General features: G+C 31.7%; 1 protein-coding gene and 1 pseudogene across 1 annotated transcript; both read left to right on the top strand.

Moving 5' to 3' along the window:
* On the top strand, window positions 1–4,647 carry LOC128172137 (multiple epidermal growth factor-like domains protein 11). Its single transcript, XM_052837904.1, has 9 exons — window positions 1–130; window positions 708–914; window positions 1,156–1,419; window positions 1,509–1,589; window positions 2,058–2,447; window positions 2,935–3,150; window positions 3,520–3,660; window positions 3,990–4,086; window positions 4,225–4,647. The coding sequence occupies exons 1-9, from the start codon at window positions 73–75 to the stop codon at window positions 4,466–4,468; spliced, it is 1,698 nt and encodes a 565-aa protein (XP_052693864.1). The 5' UTR covers window positions 1–72; the 3' UTR covers window positions 4,469–4,647.
* A 9,836-nt stretch (window positions 4,648–14,483) lies between these two features.
* On the top strand, window positions 14,484–21,029 carry LOC128172116 (uncharacterized; annotated as a pseudogene).
* The last annotated feature ends 1,879 nt before the right edge of the window (window positions 21,030–22,908 follow it).

Here is a 22,908-nt window from a genome sequence, read left to right as displayed (position 1 = left end):
ATTTATTTCCTGCACAGGTGACATATAATGTACACTTTTTTACCTCGAGATATCTGAAAAATATCAATCAAAATGAAGACATCAGTAGTGATATTAGCATTGTCTTTCTTGGAGTTTTATCATTGTTATGGTATGTAAACATTAGTATGCAATTACCTAAAATTGAAAAAAAAACTTCATAAACACTTCAATGCTTAAGTTTTCTGAAAAAGATAATATAAGACAAAAGTGCGTTTTTTCTTATAATGATCTCTCACAGTATTTATACATATAATATATAAAATCCTAAACAGAACCAGAATTTTAAAGAACCAAAGAATGTGAATTTTGTTTAAACAGTTTCCACTTGGTTATTTTAATGCCCAAGCTAAATTTCTTTCCATTAAGAATCACAAGCTGTTATTTGACTGTGACTGTGTAAAAATATAAAAGTGGCGAAATAGATCATTTATATATATACATTTTTCTATATACCATTTTTAGCGTTTAACGGGCTAACTAATAATTTTAAACAGCTATCTCTTCCATACGTTTATTTATATTTACTTGCCATCTTAAACGTTAAAATTTATTCAGAAGATTAATTATTAAAGATTGCATATCTCTAAATAAGTATGGTGTTAATTTTTTATCTAGTTTTGTAACCGTTATTTGATAAATTTTGCTAACAAAAAAACCCCAGATAATACAATTTAGTTTACTTACAGAAAACCTCTGTAGAAAAAATTCGACGACAGTATTACAGAGTTCAACGTTCGTAAATCACAAAGCAGCGTTGGCAGTTGACGGTGATATACGTACAACTGATCGTTATTGTTCTCATACTGACGTAAATCAAACAGTCGCTTGGTTTCAGGTCGATCTTGGTAAACCTTACAGCATAAAAAACGTGACACTGTATTATAGAAAAGACGGTAAGGAGAATAAAAGTGTGATTAAATATATACGTGATTTATTTTTTGACAGATGAGATCAACGACAAAACTACTTCAATAAATGAAATGTGCATTGCTCTCTCTCTCTCTCTCTCTCTCTCTCTCTCTCTCTCTCTCTCTCTTTGTTCACAAATATGTCAATTGTAATCCTTGTATTAATTTCAATCAAAAGTGATGTTTCTGAATGCTTATTCGTTAATTTTAAATCTAATACTTACAGGACTTGGAGATAAAGATTGGCAACCTTACAGATTCAGACAATTTTATCTTGATGTATCAGACCTTCCAGCATCGCAGAAAACAACAGCACATAGAACCCGCTGTTACACTGACAACACAACACATCCTGACGTACTTCCACATATAATAGACATCCCCTGTAAACACACAGCTCGATACGTCATTGTGGAGACAACGTATGATGCTCCTGAAGATGATCCTGTAGCGGGGGCCATGTTAGAAATATGTGAAATAGAAGTTTCTGGTATGTTTTTTTGGGGTTGATCTCCTTTCCCAATTTTACTTAACCTTGTATTTATATGTGAAATAGGATTCCAAAGTTAATACTTGTAGGATGCGAGACTGGACAATATGGTGATGATTGTTTACCTTGTCAAAGATGTGAAACATGTGAAATAAACAGTGGAATGTGTGGTAAGCTCGAAAATAAAAAGGAACAATTAAATAAAATTAACTCGAATGGAATTGCTGCTTTTGTTTAACCTTGAAATTTTGAATTTTTATAAATATTCATAATGTGGTACTGGACTAAAAAAAACGGTAACTTGAAGATTTTAAAAAATGAGTTATTGACAATTTAAATGCCGCCCAATCACCTTTAAAATAGTCCATTGCCGTCAGAGTTCCGGAACAATATAGTTAAAAATCTCAGATATTTAAAATGTTTTGCTATACCCATATTTGCTGTGAGATATGATGAGCTTTGTAAAAAGGGATGCCTTCCCTTACAAATAACATACTGTAAACAAATCAGATATGATAATAATTAAATCAATTATTTGATAAGAAAACTCTCTATGTTACAATAATAACCAAATAATTTAAGAGATTTTAGCAAATTACAGTTGGTTTACGAGTATTTTATATTATCTATATTATCAGATTGTTTAGCTACGTGTATAAATCAAACATGTAACGACACTAATGGACATTGCACGTTTGGTTGTGCGACTGGAAATTGGGATCCTAAATGTGGATCAGTATGCCCAGCTAATTGCCAAGATCGGAAGTGTTTCCGAGAAAATGGATTGTGTGAAACTTGTAAGCAGGGTTATTGGGGAAACTACTGCAACCAAACATGCTCAACATTTTGTAACGAACATATATGCAGCAAATCTGATGGTAGATGTAATAAAGGCTGTAACATGGGAAAGTATGGTGACTTTTGCGACAAAGTATGTAGTCCGGGCTGTGTAAAAGGATCGTGTGATTTACAAAGTGGAGCATGTTCTAACAGATGCTACCAAAATTGGATGGGGACACGTTGTGATAGTATGTAATAATTATTTTGCACTTCTCCTTCATAATACAACACACAAAGATAATTATCACTTAGAAAGAAATATTCCGTTTGGTTTTATTCAATTAACTTGTTACATCATATTTCCATATATCTGATCTTACCCGGCAGAACTGGTAAAAGTTTTCGTTCTTATATAAATTTCAAAAAGGTCACTGAAACTTTAAACTTTGCAAATATCATTTGAGTTAATGACACTTTCATAAATGTTTCAATGTCCTTTATTTAATGTTTGAAAACATGGTTACAACTTTGTGTTTCAAATTCACCATCGGTTAAATCCTTTGTCGTAGATGGGAAAGATTTTATGATTAATCGGGGAAGGGCATTTTCATTACTTAAATGAGTTTCTGGACCAATCTTCTTGTTTGATGTACATTTGTATATCGACTTCTGGATACTTAGGTTACAAAATATGCTAAGCTTTGCAAATTAAAATCTTGTTTTCCTCATATCTAGGGTGTGATTCCACACATTATGGTTTAAATTGCACCAGGAGATGCAGCGTAAACTGTACCATTGGTTGTACCAAAGACACCGGAGTCTGCTATAGTTGTGTAGAGGGAAAGTTTGGAGAATATTGTGACAAAAAGTGTGGTATTGGATGTGTATCTGGTTGTGACCAATACAGTGGTCGGTGCGTGTGTAAGCTTGGATGGCAGAGTGACAGATGTAGGTAAGTTGTTAAAGTCTGTCATCATTAGGCATACAGTGAATGCACAGTGTGTAACAATTGTAATGTCTTCTCACGACCTTTTTAATTTAAGGATGGGTTGTTTTAATTGTTGAAGTAAATTGAAGTGAAATGTTTTGACCACTGTTTAAACATGAACCTCAATAATTAATAGTTTTTTTTTATTATTAAGATAATATTTACAAAAGTTTTTTCAAAATGAACGTATTTTGATTAAAATTTCCGTTACGGATTATAAAAAAACAATGGCTTACTGTGAACAATTGTGTAAATAATGACATATTTTATGTTTTATTGAACTGAAAATCCTTCAATTTTTATTTTTTCTATCTTTCTTTACTCTTTCTCATAAGATTGCAGTCCTTTTCATTATGGTGTGGACTGTTACCAAAAATGCAGCTCGAGTTGTCTGTATGGAACATGCTATACAACAAACGGAACATGCAAGGGTGGTTGCAAATGTAGCGTTGTAGAAGAATTAATTCAGCAGGGTAAATTAAATTTAATTTATCTATCTATCTATCTATCTATCTATCTATCTATCTATCTATCTATCCATCTATCTATCTATCCTTTTATCCATCCATCTATCTATCTATCTATCTATCTATCTATCTATCTATCTATCTATCTATATATCGATCTATCGATCTATCAATCTATCGATCTATCTGTGGTTTCTTACTATAATCTAAAGTACATTTTCATAATTCAAAATATATCTCAATGCAATCTCATGTGCCAAAATGGTGTTTTTCTTTCTGTGTTTCTATTTACAAAAAACAATGTTTAAACCAATAATTTGTTGTATCATTGACAGTTCAGCACTTAAAGAAAGCTAACATAGAAACCATTCTTTTCGTGGTAACAGGGCTTTTAGGTCTGAGCCTCGTTTTAAATCTGTTTTTCATTCTACGGTAAGAAGCGTTCAATGTACTGTAATGATTGAATGTCTTATTTACCATTATATTTTCATATTTTATATATCACACCAAGTATAAACAAGCATATATTTCTATAAAAAAATTCACCATGTAAACATTTTGTTATTGTAGGAGAGTCAGATGTAAAGTTTGTGAGAGTACAGCACAAGAAGATTCAACAAGTCTCCAGATGATAAGCAGAGTATCATGCAATGAAACTTATTATCTTAACCCTATAGATCTTTTAAACGGAGATCCAAAGGAAGAGTCATGCATTTGTGAGGAAGATGTTGAAGGATGCCCTCAACCACATTACGCACACATCCAGAAAACCTCTGATATAAGAAACGATGAGAAAACGTATGAGAAAAAGTGACAAATTTGTATGAAAACGTAATAGTATACATAATTGTATACATTCAAATTAAGGTATAAATGTTGTTTTTGACAATTGCATCGCTGGAGTCGAAACTCGTTTAATATACATATATACATGTATATATTATGATAAATACCATTTTTTTTCGCAATCTCGTCGCTGCATCGATTCTTGTAGATAAAACAGTATGATACGTTTTAGCTAAATTTGATTACCTCAGTTTATATATATATATATATATATATATATATATATATATATATATATATATATATATATATATATATATATATATATGTATGTATTTACATGCATCTACTCAATCATTAATATATATTTGGTGTTTGTTTTCGTTTGCATTCTTCCTATTAATTTTTTACTACATGAAGAGTTACAATAATTATCTTTAATATCAATGAAGAAATGAAATCTTTCTTCTTCTTTTTTTTACATTTTAGATAGACAGCATTTCGGAAAAAAATTCAGACGATAATTGCAATTGCAATTGAATGTTAAACCGGAACATACATTGAAGTTATAAAAGATGCAATATTCTACATATGGCTTACTCAAGTTAACGAAATATAATATTTAAACCCTATCTCCCTCTGCATATTGATTTGATTATTGGAAATAATGATTGGTCTCTATTTAACGCTTAACAATTTTTAAACATCGTTATGAATTTTTTAAAAATAGTTTTTTTTATCTCTTATGATAAAGCATCTATTTAATACCTTTTAAAACATTTTTAGTTATGAAGGTTATTCCTCAACCCATGATACTGATCTTTTAAAATAGTGCCCTATATGAAACATTTTAATCGTTCTTTTATATTATTTAAGGAATAAAGATTTTTGATTGAAAAATGACTGTTTTCGATTATTTTTGTGCTGCATCGCCAACATTTTTCTGTGTTTTTGGATCAATCCAAGTTTTGGGTAACTCTAAATTGGTATATTTTTTATCAGAATATGAAGATCAACATTTAGCATTTACATTGATAACGTAGAGATAAATATATACACAAAACAATGGAAACAACGTAATCCAAGAAAAAAAGGCGGTTCACAGAGGTAGTAATAATTGACTGTACTTCTGTGAAGATAAATCAAATAACTGATTAACTAAATAAACATAATAAAGTTGTTTTATTCAGTTACCTTCCAATATTACAAAAACAAAAGTTCTTAATTTAAAATACTCATTGTTATAAATATCATAATGTCACCAATATTTTAAAGCCAGTTTATATTGACCCAATATTGATAAGTTAAAGGATGCTGTATTTTGAGTTGTGCTGCTAAAATCATGAATTTATATTGTTTCAATACCACATTTCATTCTTAATTCATAAAGGTTAGAACAATATTGGAAAAATTGCAAATATTTTTGTGTCAAGGGGAGCACAGTACTTCAGCTACACTTCCGTTCAAATCACAATCTGTTTTTAAATGCAACATGTTTTACATGTAAACCAGTTTTATTAACTCTTATTAGACTCTTTGGACTTTGTTAGTTTGCTAAGTTTCAAAATCAACGATGTACGTCACATTTGTTGTTGTTCTTGGCGTTATGGTACGTAGTTTTAATTGTCATCAAAACTACTTTGATAACGTCGTATCAACTTTGCATAATGCTACATGCATTAATGAACAAAAACTAAAAACCATCAGCATTCTGAGAGTATTGCATAAGCAATACACGTCCCCTACCGGTTTGTATTATTCTATGAAAGCTTCGAAGCTTCGAAGCATACATCTATTTCAAAACTAAAATAAACGAGATGTTATGCTTTATCCAGAGCTAAGAGAACAAAGGAAATTCAAACTACAAAATTGATATAGAAATTAAATTTAAGAAATGGATAAAATAATACTCTTTACTTTACGTACTGTAATTTCGCCAAGTCTTTTTATAATTTGCTGGTAAAAATTTGTGTTAACAATGCCCTGTTATGCAAAATATCATTTCTTACCCTCTTCTGTACTTCGAATCAACAGACCAACGCGATAACGAACCCGATTGTAATAATACAAAAAATCCTGTCAAATAAATTTACAACAGAATGCTTGATACTATTTATTTGAATGTTACAAACAATAAAAGGAATGGTACAAGTAATGCACGATATTATTTCTGACTACATACTTTCCTCGTTTATTCAATACACACCGAACCCGATAAAGAACCCGGATATTAAAAAAATTGGAATAAAAAAAATAACTTTCTCGAAAATATGTCAACCATAGTTACCAGACGCTACAAAGGTGTTAACTTGATCTGTAGTTTGACATTTTGAAGCTATTCAGCAAATGTCATATTATTCCTCAAACGCATAAAGAAAAAGAAATGTGGAGAACTGAAGTGGGACAGAGAGACGGACGGACGGAATGACGGACGCATAGGAAAGTTAGAGTCCCCTCCAGTGAAACTGGTAGGGGACTTATAAATGGACATATTACTTATGAAAGACGTAAGCATGAATATAGGTTCTTTTGATTAAAAGTATTTTTCGTAGAAACTAAGAAGAATTGAATCTTAAATTGTCAAAATAGATATAAGTCTGTTCAAGCACATATTTATCTAGTTCAACATCATCTACACAGAAAGTCTACATTAATAAATTGAGAGTAGTTTATTCTAAAAGTTAATTTGTTAATCCTATGAAAGAGATAATGTTCGACGGGTAGCTCTCTGTTACTCGTATATCCGTTTCTTTAACACAAAATGACCTTATGTTTAGACTCCTTTGTAATTTCCTTTACATATTTTTTGGATCAACTTCGCTTTGGAACTGTTTACACTTTATAAATAGAAGATGGTTAAACAAATCATTACAAGCCGAAAGCTGCGATGCAATAGAAGATTTTTTTGTGTTTTTGTTAGTGTGTTGACTTTCATAATATGGAACCCAATGTCCCAAGGTTTCCCCAAAAATGGTTAATGGCAAGTAATCCATATTCAAATTGGCAATATTTAGACGCAATAAACATACCATTTCAGGTAAATCAAATGATTCTAAAAAAACAAAGTACGAAAATACTGTTTTTTCAAATCGGTTTTACAAAGAAATTTTAATGCTATAAAATCTTTACAAAAAACATTTTGCAGAGACACTCACAGAAACATGAAAAACCGATAACACACACTCTCCATATACCCTGCACAACTACTTATACACAAAAACTGAACACAAGCGTGTCTTTAAGCGTTTCTCTGAATTGTCATTTATTTGATATGTAAACATATATATGCATTATGTTCACACATGACTCAGAATGTCCCTACCTCAGTGGTGTTTAAAATGCAGTTTACATGTTGAAAAATTAAAAAAAAAAAGCTGGAACTGTATTAATTTTTCAATTTATATCAGTTTGCCAGCTTCATTCGATCGATAAAACTTTGAACAGCGTAACTGGTTAACACTGAGCAATGTAATTAACACGCATATTTCTTTTATCGAGGATAGTGAGTTCATAAATTAAATCAACAATTACTTTTTAAAAAGATGTAAGTAGTGACTTGAAAATTGATGATGAAGACTGTTGGAATTTAACTAAAAATCATCGATTTTGTACCCTTTTAACAAAATTGACGAATAATTTATAATAATTATAAAAATGTTAACTTGTTAAGATAATCTTAATGATATTTGTTGTATCATTATCGTAAATCATAATTTGTTTTGCTAAAAAGGGAACGTTCAATAACCGTGTTCGTTAAATTACCAGAGTAAATTTTTATAAGTCGGTTTTCATGCATTTAATACATATTATGTTTTATGAAATGGTCGTTTATTGTGGAACAAACTAAGTATATTAACAATTTATTGGGACCATTTATAAATTTGACATGAATCTAGAAATAGACATGTGATCGGCATATCTGTTTTGTTTGCTTCTTAAAGCTGAACATCACTCTTAAATAGGCACTACCTGCGATATTTCTCGCAAGGACATTTTCAAGGTTTACGCATTTTTGTTTCTAGCCAGAATAATACTTAAATCAAATAGACAAGTCAATTCATTATTTACAATCATTATATGCACATGAGATAACAGTGCACATACCTTTACTAATGCTTCCAAAAAAGAGATATTTTAAAAATGTAACTTTTGGCACCTGTAACTATATAAATCTTAAGAGCATGTCTATGAGAAAACCATACAAATATGGAAAAAAAAAGCTGTGGCAGCAAGTCTCAAGAATGGACATAATTTTATCATAGATTTAAAGGATACCCATCTAGAGTCAGATATATGGTGTTTGTTTTTGCACTGGATGTTTCTATTAATAGTAACGTCCTATATTGCATTCTGGTTAATAAGCCCCTAAAATCCAGAAAAATTAATAGAAAAACTGTCAAACTCAGTAAATAATTACAAAATGTAAAAACAATGTTTGAAAAAAAAAGAGTATATTCTAAAATAGAAAGTTCAAACCTTTAATCGTTGCATATTTTTTTCCTATTTCTATTTTCACCATGAAGTCCAAAGGGTGTAAATGTTGGCAGGATGCCAAGAAAGGATAATTATACATTTTCGTCAATTTTTCAGCAATAATTTCTCAGAAAGCGGCGCATTTTTTTTTGAAATTTTGAGTTAATAAGAAACTGTCTGATGTATTGTTACAAATATATAAAATCCGTCTTTGGACTCACAAGGAGCAAAAAGTAATAAACTAACAAAAACATCCCATTTTCAAATAAAATGAAAATTTGTTGGTTTTTTAAATTTCATTTTACAAGCATTTTTTATCCACTGAAGTAAATATATGTAATTAAACATGAAAAAACACCTTATTTTGCTTTTAATTTAAAAAAAAAAATAGTTGTTTTCATTGTTTCTCAAAGAATTCTTATTCATTACATTTGCATTTCATTACTACTGTTAATATTGTCTCCCCTTTTGCGCTCTTCTGTAGAAAAGGTAAACTAGTCAGAATGTTAATAAAGCAATACAAGTTCAAGTTTAGGCAAATTATTGAGAAATACTGTGAGTGTTGTTAATAATTTTTTTATGATATTGAATGATGTTAAAGCCCCAGTTTTTCTCCCATGGGAGAAACTTTTTTCATCAGGGTCTGCTGTCAACAAAAGGTTACAATCCAGTCAGATTTATGACTCTGCAGTGATGCTCTGCCTAAAAAGCTACAGCATTACTGAATGAAATAACAAGAATGTGTTGAAATTTATTCCCACTTGTGTCCAACGTAAGGAACACTAAGTGGGTTTGGATACCTTGACCATACTAATTTTAAAACAACCTTGTCTGCAAAACCTTCAAGATATTGAAGATGTGGAATAGTTCAGACTCGGACTCTGAGAGTGATAATGATGACTGAATATTATGTAAATATGGTTTATTTGCTGTGATAAATAATTGCTACTGTTAATTAATTGTATTAATTTGAGAAATTTCACATAAAAAGGTAGCAATTGGTGTTTATCAATGAAAGTCAGTGACGGCTCTGCAACTCAGCTGCTCTATATACAGCTGAATCTAATGCTAGGTGACAGATTCTGATAACAAACCAATTAAATTGAGTTTAAAACAAGCAGTGTGTGTCATACAGTGGCTGCATTAAATTCCCCCGAACTTGGGGCTTTAATTGCACAAAAATTTCCCCATCTTGTTAGTGTTATTCACTATATTATATATTGAAGTTTGATTGATACTTGTATCTAGTCTATAAACTGCTATTTCCTGTCCCGATATAGTTAAGCAGCACATTTGGACGATTTTTAAGCAGCACATTTGGACGATTTTTAATCATAATATACAAACCTGTGTTGATAAAAGTGCAATTAAAATAGATGAAGGGAAAATTTTCCAAGATAATCTTTTTCACAGATTATCATATTTTACTCGAAAAAGTCCACACAATGAGAACTAATTTCTTGCAAAGATTTGAATTGTAATTGGGTATGTTGAAAAGATAGAATGATAAATCGTTAAAATGACAGATGTCCTACGGACCCGGTTTAACCTGAGCATAGCCTGGTCACGGAAAGATTATTCTTTCTATGTTGAAATCATTCGGATTTACTATGCCTTGTGCAATTTTTTCATCGTCATTATCAGAGTCTGTTGCAGTAGACATCACATTCCTGTACATGTATATCTCACTGGCCATTTATAAACCACCCTGCAGAGTTTAAAGTAAGACTCCTACATGTATAAGCATTAATGTTGACTGTTTCAATTTCTTAAGCCAACGAATAATTGTAAAACTGAGTAATTGCACATCTTTTCAATGTGATTCCCATTAAAATTTTAAAATCATAATTAAATCACTTTTATCAAATATAACTATACCTGTACGCAGTGTCATTGCAAGTTTTGATCCGCCCGATGGAAGAATTTATAATGTAGTTCATTTCTTCGATCCTTCTTTTTACATATCTTTTGTATGAATCATACTTTTTTCTAAGTTATAATATTTATGGAATCTTGAAATGACGGGGAGGGGCCAGCTTTTTTTTAGTTCTTGAGAATGTAACACAGTAAGTACATCTGAAATAAATAAAAAGCTCTACTCCCTACCTCTCTATTAGCAGTTTATCTCCTCTTGGACTTAAATTAATGTTTGTACTTTTTCTTAAAATTAAGATATAGTTGTAAAGGAAAAAAGGTTGTGTTAGGTACATGCAACCCCTTCCCCCGGGCATCTCAACCTGGGAAAACCGCATATAAATATAAACATAAACTATAAAAAAAGTTATCCTTAATATTAATAAAGACATCATAACTTGTTTTGTGGGTTTGTCATGTTGGATGTTATTTAATCATAACCCATCATAAGAAGACCTGGTCCCAGAACTATGAAGCAGTCTTATAAAAAAGTCAAACTTTTTACACTCTCTTATTGTCTTGTGATTACAAACAGTTAAAAAAAATTAAATTCTTATAAAATTAGTCTCTATATAACGCTAATATTATGCTTATATTTTCAAAGTTTGATTTATGATGTCATTATTTTTATTAACGATTTTTCAGGCTTGATATCGGGTCTTTCCACCCCTCAAGCAACAAGAGTTCAATTCTTTATAATGTCTTGTGTTTTAATGGCATTGAATTAAAAAAAAACCCTGAAATGTGCTGAAGCGACACTTCAGTTCAGTAAAATATTGTTTGGCTCGCGAATATGTCGGATTTTCCCCCATAATATACATGTGACAATATAAAGCTAACACTTTCTTTCTGGTTCTTGAGAGTTTTAAAAGTAGAAAAATGTCCAACTTTAAGACAATATATTTGCAATATTATTGTGAGTCCAAAGACAAATTTTTGATATATTGTAGAGATAAATGTCCTTTTATAACTAGAAACACATTTACTGAATTCAAAGTGCCAGTTTCTTACTTTTAAGCATTTGAAAAATGTGTATTTTTACAATTTTACAAAAAGTTGGGAACATGCCAGATCCGTGACCGATCTGCACTTAACAGATAGAATATTTGGGAATTCTCAGGAAATGATTTACAAAAGTGTATCTTGTTAGCGTTAACTCTAAATGACTGTTTGAATTTATATTTAAATTAAACTCAGAATTCTTAACAATAATTTGGTGAATTATGCAAAATTTTGTTCTTAAAAGGGTCAAAATGTTATTTTTAGTAACAGTGCTGCAGAACCAAGTTAAAACTGGCCACATCAAAAAAATGTTTGTGGCAAATTATTTCATATAGATGCACATTGTTACACACAAAATATATGAAGTTGATCAGAGAACCTTGCTCCCACCACCTTTTGCATGGTTTTCTCGTAGACATGCTCTTAAGTTTAATTATAAAAAATATATTGATGTATAGGTTAATCAAATATAAAACCCATGGGACCTGTCAACGGTAAAGGTATCTAAACATTTGATTGCGATGTATGAACACTTACACACATTCTAAATGTTTACATAACGTGTTTGACATTATTTATTTTGGATTTGTTTACACTTTATAAATAGAAGATTGTTAAACAAATCATTAGGAGCCGAAAGCTGCGACGCAATAGAACATGTTTTGTGTTTTTGTAGTTGACTTTCATCTTATGGAAACCAATGTCCCAAGGTTTCTCCAAAATTGTTAATGGCAGGTAATCAATACTTAAATTGGCAATATTTGGATGCAATAAACATACCATTTCAGGTTAATCAAATGATTGTAAGAAAACAAAGTACGTAAATACGGTTCATTGTAAGCATGTTTTACAAGGAATTTCAATGCTAATAAAATCTTTAAAAACATTTTTTTTCAGACACTTTCACAGAAACATGAGAAACCGATAACGTACAATTTCCATATACCATGCACAACTACTTATACACAAAAACTGAACACAAGCGTGTCTTTAAGCGTTTCCCTGTATTGTCATTTATATTAATATGTACATATATGCATTATGTTCACACATGATTCAGGATGTACCTACCTCAGTGGTGTTTAAAATGCAGTTTACATGTTGAAAAATTAAAAAAAAAAAAGCTGGAAGTGTATTATTTTTCAATTTATATCAGTTTGCAAGCTTCATTCGATTGATAAAACTTTGAACAGCGTAACTGGTTAACACTGAGCAACGTAATTTACCACGCATATTTCTGCCATAGAGGATAGGGAGGTCATAACTTAAATCAACAATTACTCTTTGAAAAGAAATAAGTAGTGACTTGAAAATTGCTAATGATATCTTTGGCATTTACATAACGTGTTTGACATTATTGATTTTGTCGCTCTTGTTACCTATCAATACGTTGTCATTTTATTTGTGTAGGGCGTATCCACATGTGAATGGCTATATTACACCTAAATTCCTTGTCTGTTCAAGTGATATTGAAAATCCACATGATAATACCTTAAAAGGTAAGACATTTTGTTCTGGGTTAGGTTTTGTAATTGTATTTAGAATAACCTGTTCCTTTTATTTCTTATTGCTACTGGGTTTTTTTTTCTGTTGCCGACAATGTAACAAGATTTGCTCTTTGTTCATGTCTGGATAATTAAAAATTATATAATTTGATAAAGATTTGATCTCTAATTCTTAAAAATTTCTTCGGTAAGATATTCCTTTAATTGCAATTTTAGGAGCATATTTTTTACTGCTTAAATGAGTTCAATATTCAACTCAAATGAGTTCTGAAGTTTTATTGTCACAAATGACCTCTCTAATATTCCATATCAATTAAAAAGTAATAATTTGTTGATTTTGTTAAAGAAATAAACCTGATTTGATAAATCTAGGGCCATACACTATTTATTATTGATTAAAATCTAATCAATTAGAGTTAGAACATAACTTTATCATAAAATAATTTAATTCTGGTTGTAACGCACTTTCCGATTGGCTACAAAATTATTTTATATCGTATAAAGAATGTTGCCTACGTCATAGTAAGACTAACGTCAAAAACGTATCAATACGACTGAGGTTACGTTTGAATTTTGAACAAGTTTACGTCAATTTAAAGGTCAAATGACCCTTTTTATCTACAATGAAGAGTAAAAAGAATAAATTATAAGCAATGGATTCCATATCTATTAGTTTTATACGATATAAAATGGATTGAAACAGTTTACGCGTTTTTATAAACCGCTTGGCGGTTAATATAGCTTAAACTCCCCCACACCATTTTATATCGTATGAAACTAATCAATATTGAATTCATTCCTTAAATATAAATAAAAATATCAACTACCTCATAATTACATTAAATAATCATAAGAAAATAAAATCGATTTCACTGTGGGTTTTTTTTTTAAGAAAAAAAAAAATGATTGATAACTTAATCAAAATTTGTGACTACAAAGTATGTTTGTTTGTGAATACATGTAAATAAAAAAAACCCCATTATATTATCTAAATCTATTTACTGTTATACGTAAGAACACCCATGGTAATAGTGTTGACATATACTTCTAACATAAATGGTTTCATTTTTGTAAATAAGATAATTTATTCCTACTAAAATGTTTTGACAGCTTTAAAAGGACGGCTTTGGAGAACTACACCATCAAAACATGTGCACAGTCAATCCGCAATGTAGAGTAAATCAGTGTTATAAGTGTTCTGAGGACACAGAGTACTATTGTGAATCGTGTAGCTATGATTTGTGTCTATCTTGTAAAGAGAACCATGTGTATGATCTTAACACTTTTGACCACCAGATTCCTACCTCGAGCTCAGGAAAGTTAATTGCTATCCGATAGTAGAAACATGTGTAATACACCATAATGTACCTTATGAAAGGTACTGCGAATTATGTAAACTCCCTGTCTGTTTTGACTGCACTGAACATAGAAAACACAAACTGCAAAATGTTAGAACAGCATATGAGGCAACACTACATAAGATCAGAAAAATAATTCACATTATTAGAAGTGAGACTCTTATCAACAGATGTATTCGCTTGAATCAGGTGAAGGATCATATTAAGGAGTGGCAAACAAACTCTCCTTTCGCCCATCTAGATTTGTTAACAAGGGCTTCTAAATTGAATAATGAAATTGATCGAGCGATGAAAAAATTTGATTACAAATACAGCTGTTCAAGACAGATCATTTTCATGAACAAACATCTTGCCCGCCTTGAAAATTATGAACATATGTATGATTGGTCAGCAACCGTTCCAGTACAAGTTCTCCTGTCAATAAAGAAAACAAAGTGTCACATATTATTTTTTAAACGACACACTAATCAAATGTTCTTCACCGAGTTAATCAGGAAAGAAGATGTGATAAATTGTATAAACAAAATCAAGAAAACAGACACAGAAAAGCGGTATGAGGAGAAATTTCTGAAATTGATGTCTTTTACAAAGCTACACCGATCTTTTTCTTTGTCTCAAGTACATTGTTGTCATATTTCCTTAGTGGCATCAGATCTGGTTTGGGTCAGCGATCATTATGATCTCTTTTTGTCAAATACATCTACAGGAAATACGTTGTATCATATCGATGATTTAAACAGTGAATCATTTTGTGGTTATGGATTTCACTCAGTGAACAAAGAAGGCAACTTGTTTTATATCAATATGAATTTTAACATCAACAGACTGTCAACGGATTTAAAAACAAAAACCGAATTCATACTGACAACAAACTCTAGACTTAAACCAATTTGTGTTTACTGTTCACCGCTAACTGGAGATCTACTAGTCGTGAATACTGGAGTCCATCCATCCACCATCACAGAGACCAATGTTACCCGATACAACGAAATAGGAAAACCTATTCAAGTCATACCATATGATTACAGAGGTCCGGATCTTTTTAGCGATCCATGTTATATAACTGAGAATAATAATGGAGATGTCGTGGTGTCTGACAATGGTGCTATAGTGGTGATAGAGCGTAAAGGAAGACATCGTTTCTCTTACACAGGACATCTATCAGAAACAATTTTTTGGCCAGAAGGAATCTGCACTGACGCATTGTCACACATACTGGTGTGTGATAAAAACACTAATACAGTTCAGATGTTAGATAGGGACGGTCAGTTCCTGTCTTATCTATTGATAAGACCATCAGGGATATTCTCACCAGTCAGTCTGTGTTATGATGCAATCACTCATCGTCTCTTGGTTGGTTCCTCATTAGATTATAAAGTGTGTATCTACAGGTACATAATACGAGAAATCGGCCTTTTCGGTAAGTATACGTTTTCCCTTTTCATTAACAATAAAAACCTACATATTTAAAAACAGAACTATCATAATTAATAGATGTGTACATTTTACTTTTTTTACTTTTTACTTTTAAATATCAAATATTTCATATTTATTGTATTTTATTAGTTTGTATCGTATATTTGTTTAAAAAAAAAACAAAAAAAAAACAAGAAACCAAAACAAAATAAAACAACCCCCCAACTCTCCAAAAACAAACAAACAAACAAACAAACAATCAAAAACAAAACAAACACATATCAAATCAAAACGATCAAGTAAGTTGACAAATCTTTATGAACCTATTCAGTAAAATGAAGACATACAGTACTTTTTTGAAAACAAAACCCACACAACATATTTTAATTCAATTCAATATGTTCCTAGATGACAACAAACTCTTTGTTCTGAAGAAGTAGTCCCTTAAAGACGTTCAGTTCAAAGAAAGTGAAAAACTATCTCAATTAGCTAGTAGTCGGCTGTTACTGATGTCTGATCCTGAGTTAATTCAATCTTTCACTATGAGAGGTCTTGCATTTTGCAACCACATAACCTGCATGACTTCAAATCGTGCATGGATTAGTGACGAAAACCATCTCATCTTGACAAACAACGCAGGTCATACAATAAAACGCTGGGGTTTTTTAAAAGATCGTCAAGGAGACCATACGATAAACAGTAATAATGATTTAATTTATATAGATGAAAAAGACAATATTATGGTATTGTAAAACGATACGGAAACACCCATCACTTTTATAGAGTCATCAAATTGTTTAGCTATTCCAACTTGTATATACTGGTCCCCTTATACTGGGGATCTTCTGGTCGGGATGCTGGATTACAATACACAAACAGGTCATGTTATTCGATATAACCAAATGGGGAAAGAAACACAAATTATACATCGAGACAACACAGGAGAGGAACTTTATTGTCGCCCTCGATATATAACAGAAAACAACAATGGGGATATAGTAGTATGTGACTATGGCTTTGACGACAACTGTGGTGCTGTGGTAGTGACAGAGCGAGAAGGAACACATCGTTTCTCCTACACAGGACATCCTTCAGGTTCTGAGTTTCAGCCACGTGGAATCTGCACTGATGTGTTGTCACACATCCTGGTATGTGATGATTTAACAAAAACAATACAAATTTTAAGTAAAGATGGACATTTTTTGTCAAATTTACGGACAAGAAAATCGTTAAGATATGAAATCAGTCCATACTGCCTGGGTTATGATATTAAGACAAATTTTCTCTGGGTCGGATCTAACGGAGAACATGATGTTTGTGTCTACAGATACCTACTGCCAAAAAAGAATTTAATTGGTAAGGATGTCTGATTGTAGTTAGTATTGCTTTCACTCGAACTACAGACCCTGACGCGTGCTACTACACCTCTTATTCGAACTGGATTGTTCCGTGCAACAAAAGAACCGTACAGTTCACAAAACGAAACGTACCGTTCACAAAGATTACCGTACCGTTCACAAAACGAACCGTACCCTTCACAAAGCGAACCGTAAAGTTCACAAAACGAACTATACCGTGCAAAAAGCGTGCAGGTTAATTTATGCCAGACCCACCTCAATATGAACAAAAAAGCGTACTGCACCGTGCAATAAGCGTGCAACTTCCATATACGGCTTATTGACCTAATGCCTTTTGATGAATACGGACGGAGATTATTGCTGACCAGTTAAGTTCAGTATTTTGCTGGATCTTTTTAATTCGGGACTAGATAACACATACTCAGATTAAAATCTGTTATTTCAATTAAAACAGTTACAAAATGTTTTAATTTAATTTCCTTTCTTAGACCTTTATCATTTCTTTGTTTTCGACTAAACTTTCTCGGCCAATTTCAAAAACATTGTAAACTATTACAGCTGCGGTTCTGAAGCTGCAGGTCTGAAAAAATTCGGATGGACGACCTGGGAGCTACAGGGCCACCAATTGAAACAAATTGTATATTTATTGCGCAGAAAAACGTGCGATAGTTTTCGACTAATTTACCTTATTTATACGCAAATTCTGTGAAAACAATTAGTACCATTAATGTCCTCATGCAATTTATACTGATATCGTCTCTTCACTTGCCTCGAATAGTCTTTTAAACACCATCACCAGTCCCATAAATTCATGTGGTGCACTTTGTTTACATGTAAAAATGGCGACTCACGATCTCGATGTAAATTCAACATACTTGATTTTCCGAGGTCGGTAGCGTGTTTCGGAGAAAGTCTGAGGCAATTAAAGAGACACATTTATAATATATCATATAATTAAAGATATATGCCTGTCATAATTACCACCTTAAGTAGATCGGGCAAAACCTAAACAAAATTACATCGAGAAAAATCAAAGCGTTCAGGCCACGCAAACCTCATTAATAAAGCGCGCAAACCGTTCACAAAGCGTGCAGCTATTTTTAGCAAAGCGTCCCGTGCAAGAAGCGAACCGTTTCGTTCACAAAACGAAGCGTACCTTTACGAAGCGAACCGTACCGTTCACAAAACAAACCGTGCCGTTCAAAAAGCGTAACGAACCAACCGTGCAACTGGTGTAGTAGCACGTTTCAGGGTCTGTTAATGTCACAATCTCATTGGTTTATACATAAAATGTAACTTCAGAATGTATCGCTTTGCCTTTCGGTGAGAATTGATAGTTGGCATTATGGCCGTCATTAGTTTTAATTCTGTAAAACTGGATGTAAGGCTACTTTTACATGGAATTGCGAAGATCATCACTTTTTGTTAATATGTGTTTAACTTTATAGTCCTCGGGAAAACACAACACTTAGGTTTGTTACTTACTGAATACAAAAAATATATCGGGTCGATCAATTTTATAGACTGCTATGGTTTGCCTCACTGTCTGTAAGATTAGTCAAATCGATGTATGTCTATAATCAGTCAGTAACAAGCCTAATAAGTAATAACAATATACATGTACACGCATCCAAGTGCTGTAAGTGGGATCTCTTTTTTTGTCAAAACTAAAACTAGAGTTCTTGATCAAATGCTTTTCCGTAACGAAAACTCTATGTCAAGGTTTGGTACTTGTTTGCTGGTGTTGATTTTTGTGATCGGCTTCGGCCGATCACTGTTGTGTTCATATGAGACATCCAGCAAATGCTTCCACGTGCGCACACATTCCGCTTGCATAAGTAGTTTCTTCTTAGTTTAGTTTAGTTTTTACATGGATATAACATTTTACTCAGTTTTATTTCAATTCATTTACCTTAAGAGATGCAAACATACATAAAATACAGTTCGACCTATTAATTCAAGAATGCGCATTTTGTCTCACGGGTAAGAATTTCGATCGAAAGATTCATTCAGTAATGCAGTTGACCTCGATTAACTGAACTCAATCGTAAGAAGATGCTCCATGAACAGACCTCGATCTATTGATGTTGCATAATAGTAGCTAGGAAGACGGCTTGATTTATAAACAAGGTTACGTTATAATGCGACCTCAATAGCAATTTATGATGGCATTCAATGTTTTTCAGTCGCATTAAATTGTTTTGATACAACTCTTTCTTTGTATACGTGTTAATGCTCTGAGCCCTACTCAGTATTCTGAAAAAGAAAAAGATACATTAACATTTAATAATTACGTTAAAAATAACACTAGACAAGGAGTTTATGAACGGCTTTCCCCAAATTTATTTCAAATTTAAATTTGTTGACGGTTTATAATGATGAAATTGTTGTGTACAGATTCAAAATATTCTATATTTTGTAAAAATACAGTACTTTTTTTAATTGTTTTACATCAAACAGATCATGTTTATTGCTTTTAGGTATCAATATATCATTATTGCCGATCATTCCTTTAAAAGGAATACTTGTTAAACTTTTTATAGATTAAGACTGTAACTAGTCAAACTATTTCCGGCTAAGTTGTAAGCCAATCATTGGTTAACGGCAGCCATGTGGAGTCCACGATTACTCCATACACCGACTGTACAAAATATACCAAATATTATCCTTGAGAATTACGGTCTCTTTCTTAGCCTGTAATGACATCATGCTTTGTACCAAAATCAAACCTTGTATCATAGTTATAAAAGCTTTTCCGTTTGTTTGATTTTTTGTGGGTTTCTTTTTTTGTTTTTGCTTGCAATTTCTTTATGTCATCAAGATAAAGACATTTTCTATCAGATTTTAAGATATATTTCTTCAACATTTATGGTTGATCTAAGACGGTTTTTACGTTGTCAAAAAATTCAATATGGGGGTAAGAGAGAGAGAGAAACACAACCTTTGATCAAATTGTGGTTTTTAGGAGATTTCGACTTTTTTAAGATTATTATTTATCGCCCGTTTTTAGTTTTGAAAAGATTTTCAGAGAATTTCTCTGCATAGAATTGACAATTACCATCATATTCGTGTCACAACTTAACATGTTGAAGAACTAACCGCTCTGTAATTTTGCTCCATCGATTTACGTTGTGTTTTATTTTTCTCCCGTTGGTAACTTGCAATGTTATTGTTCAAAGTAAAACTTAAAAGCATAGTCGCTAGTTTAATCATACTTTTGATCTCCAGATTTCCAAGGTATTCTTTGTTATAGACTTATAGACTAAATATGATCCTTGCTACGCATTTTAAACATCTGAATGCTCTTAGTTGATTCAATGTTTCCATTCAATTCTTTTTTTTTCAGAAAGAAACTTAAGCTCAGACCAGTCGTTTTCAACGTACAGCCAGTCTGAGAAATGAATTACGTTTGATTTTGACAGAATATACGAGGTATCCAAAATGAGTGCATCTTTTTCAGCGACTGAAATGAAACACGTGAATGTGTGACGTACGGACTTGCATTATTGTTTTTAAAGTTTATGGTGATATACATATTTAATTTTTAAAGTTGGTTGATGTTGTAATGCGCTTTCACTATTGGCTCTGAAAAGTACTGAAAATTTCCATTTTTACAAAAAAATTCTGAAATTTATTAAAATTGTGCTGTTATTGCTGAGAATTTCTAATAGTTACTGATATTTTTAGTGTTGTTATTAATTGCTCTTTGTTATGATATTTACTTATCCTTATAAAAGACGTTTATGCTGTAAGTTCTGATAATTACCGATGTTTACTGTTTGTATTCCGTTACCAACTTTCGGAGATAGAAAACACACAACGAGCTAAATAAAAATCATATACCATTGCGAATCATAATAGACCCTATATATTATTACAAAAAGTGCGCCCTTAGTTATTGTAATATCAGGCGTGCTATATTTATTTTTTTTTCAAATTATTGATATGTATCGTGTGATAACAGACAAACTAATAGACAGAAAGTCATTTTTAATGGTCTGATAAGCAGATTTGTCTGTATTAGGTATAAAACCTAAAATTAGTAAATGTCACTATTTAGTTATATTTGTAAGACCCCAAAATCGTATGCTCAGACATATATATTATAAATATTATGCAAAAGACGGATGTTGTCAGAATTTGTTTGTAGCAATAAGGACAGCTAATTACCGACAACACAGCTGTTATTTTAAAAAATCTCCTAGTGGAGATATGTATGCTAGTTAAAATTTACAGTGACAGTAGGGAAAGGTCTTTACGAGAACAAAATAAAATCAGTATGTTTTCAAATATGCGTTGCGAAAAATATGCTGTAATTAATGTAAATAAATATTCATTAACTCAGTATCCCTGTCGTGCCATTCCTCTCCTTTGTGTTTAATAGAACATACATCATGTGAAAATTAACATTTATTTCATTGGTTGAAATATTGTTGGACACAAGAGGGATAACTTTCTACTGATCAGTTTTACATACGACCAAACACAAAAAAGGCTGTAAATGAATTCCATGCTTTATTTTCGTCAGAACAACTAGTTTAAAACAATATTCTTAAATATCTATTAAATTGTGTGTTCTTAAATTATTGTTTTGCTGATGCAAATACAAATAATTTGAAACATTGATACAGTTTTGCTAATATCTGTTAACATGTTTATATACAAGATACGGTACAATTAAAAAAAAGGATAACAGAGTGATGCTGAATGTTGTATTAACTTTTCAATTATAAGCACACACGCTTAAAAGGCACATATTAAAAATACGTTCTACACGCCATGGGGTGTAAAAGAGAGGCATGTCAATGATGATAAAGTCTATGCAATCAAACCAGGTTTCACTTATGTTTGCGCAATTTGATTGTGACAAATGATATATGAGGAGATAATTGTTTTAGTCTAATTAAAACGATAGGACTCTTACGTATCATACCATCGGACTTTGGCGTGTCATACTATCATATTTTAGCGACTTTAGACTTTGGCGGTCTATACATTCGGGCTTAGACGCAAACCATTAAGCGTAAGATTTATGCAGGAATCCAAAGTGCAATGAAATTCATAATAGAGAAGAAACACTCGAATCATTGTGAATGCTATTTTAATCAATCATCGTATCGACAACTGGAGACATTGATTTTGTCCAAGAAATGAGGTCTACATCTCTGAATCAGGTGATGCATTTTTTTAACTGTCCTCATCCAAAAAAATTATTTGCCCCCTGAAAATCAGAGATTTAAAAAAATAAAATGAAGGATACAGATTAATTCTAGTTTACCCTTTTACAAAATGCATTACAAAAAGAGTTTTTTCTCTCTTCACAAAGTATTGTTAACTTTGTTTTATCTATGATCCAAATACACTATGTAGCGCTAATTATGTTCTAGCTTCGATAAAAACACGCTTCTCAATACAACACATCCGTTCATACAATGTGAGAAA

This window comes from Crassostrea angulata, chromosome 2 (genome assembly GCF_025612915.1).
Source record: "Crassostrea angulata isolate pt1a10 chromosome 2, ASM2561291v2, whole genome shotgun sequence".
Lineage (NCBI taxonomy): Eukaryota > Metazoa > Mollusca > Bivalvia > Ostreida > Ostreidae > Magallana > Magallana angulata.
Note: the sequence above shows the minus strand (reverse complement) of the source record. Positions and strands in the feature narration are given on the sequence as shown.

Bases quoted from the DNA above. Each gene is read 5' to 3' on its own strand.
- LOC128172137 (XM_052837904.1), top strand. From the start codon at position 73: ATGAAGACATCAGTAGTGATATTAGCATTGTCTTTCTTGGAGTTTTAT. The intron at 1,590-2,057 runs GTAAGCTCGAAA...CTATATTATCAG, and splicing joins AATAAACAGTGGAATGTGTG to ATTGTTTAGCTACGTGTATA. The intron at 2,448-2,934 runs GTATGTAATAAT...CCTCATATCTAG, and splicing joins GATGGGGACACGTTGTGATA to GGTGTGATTCCACACATTAT.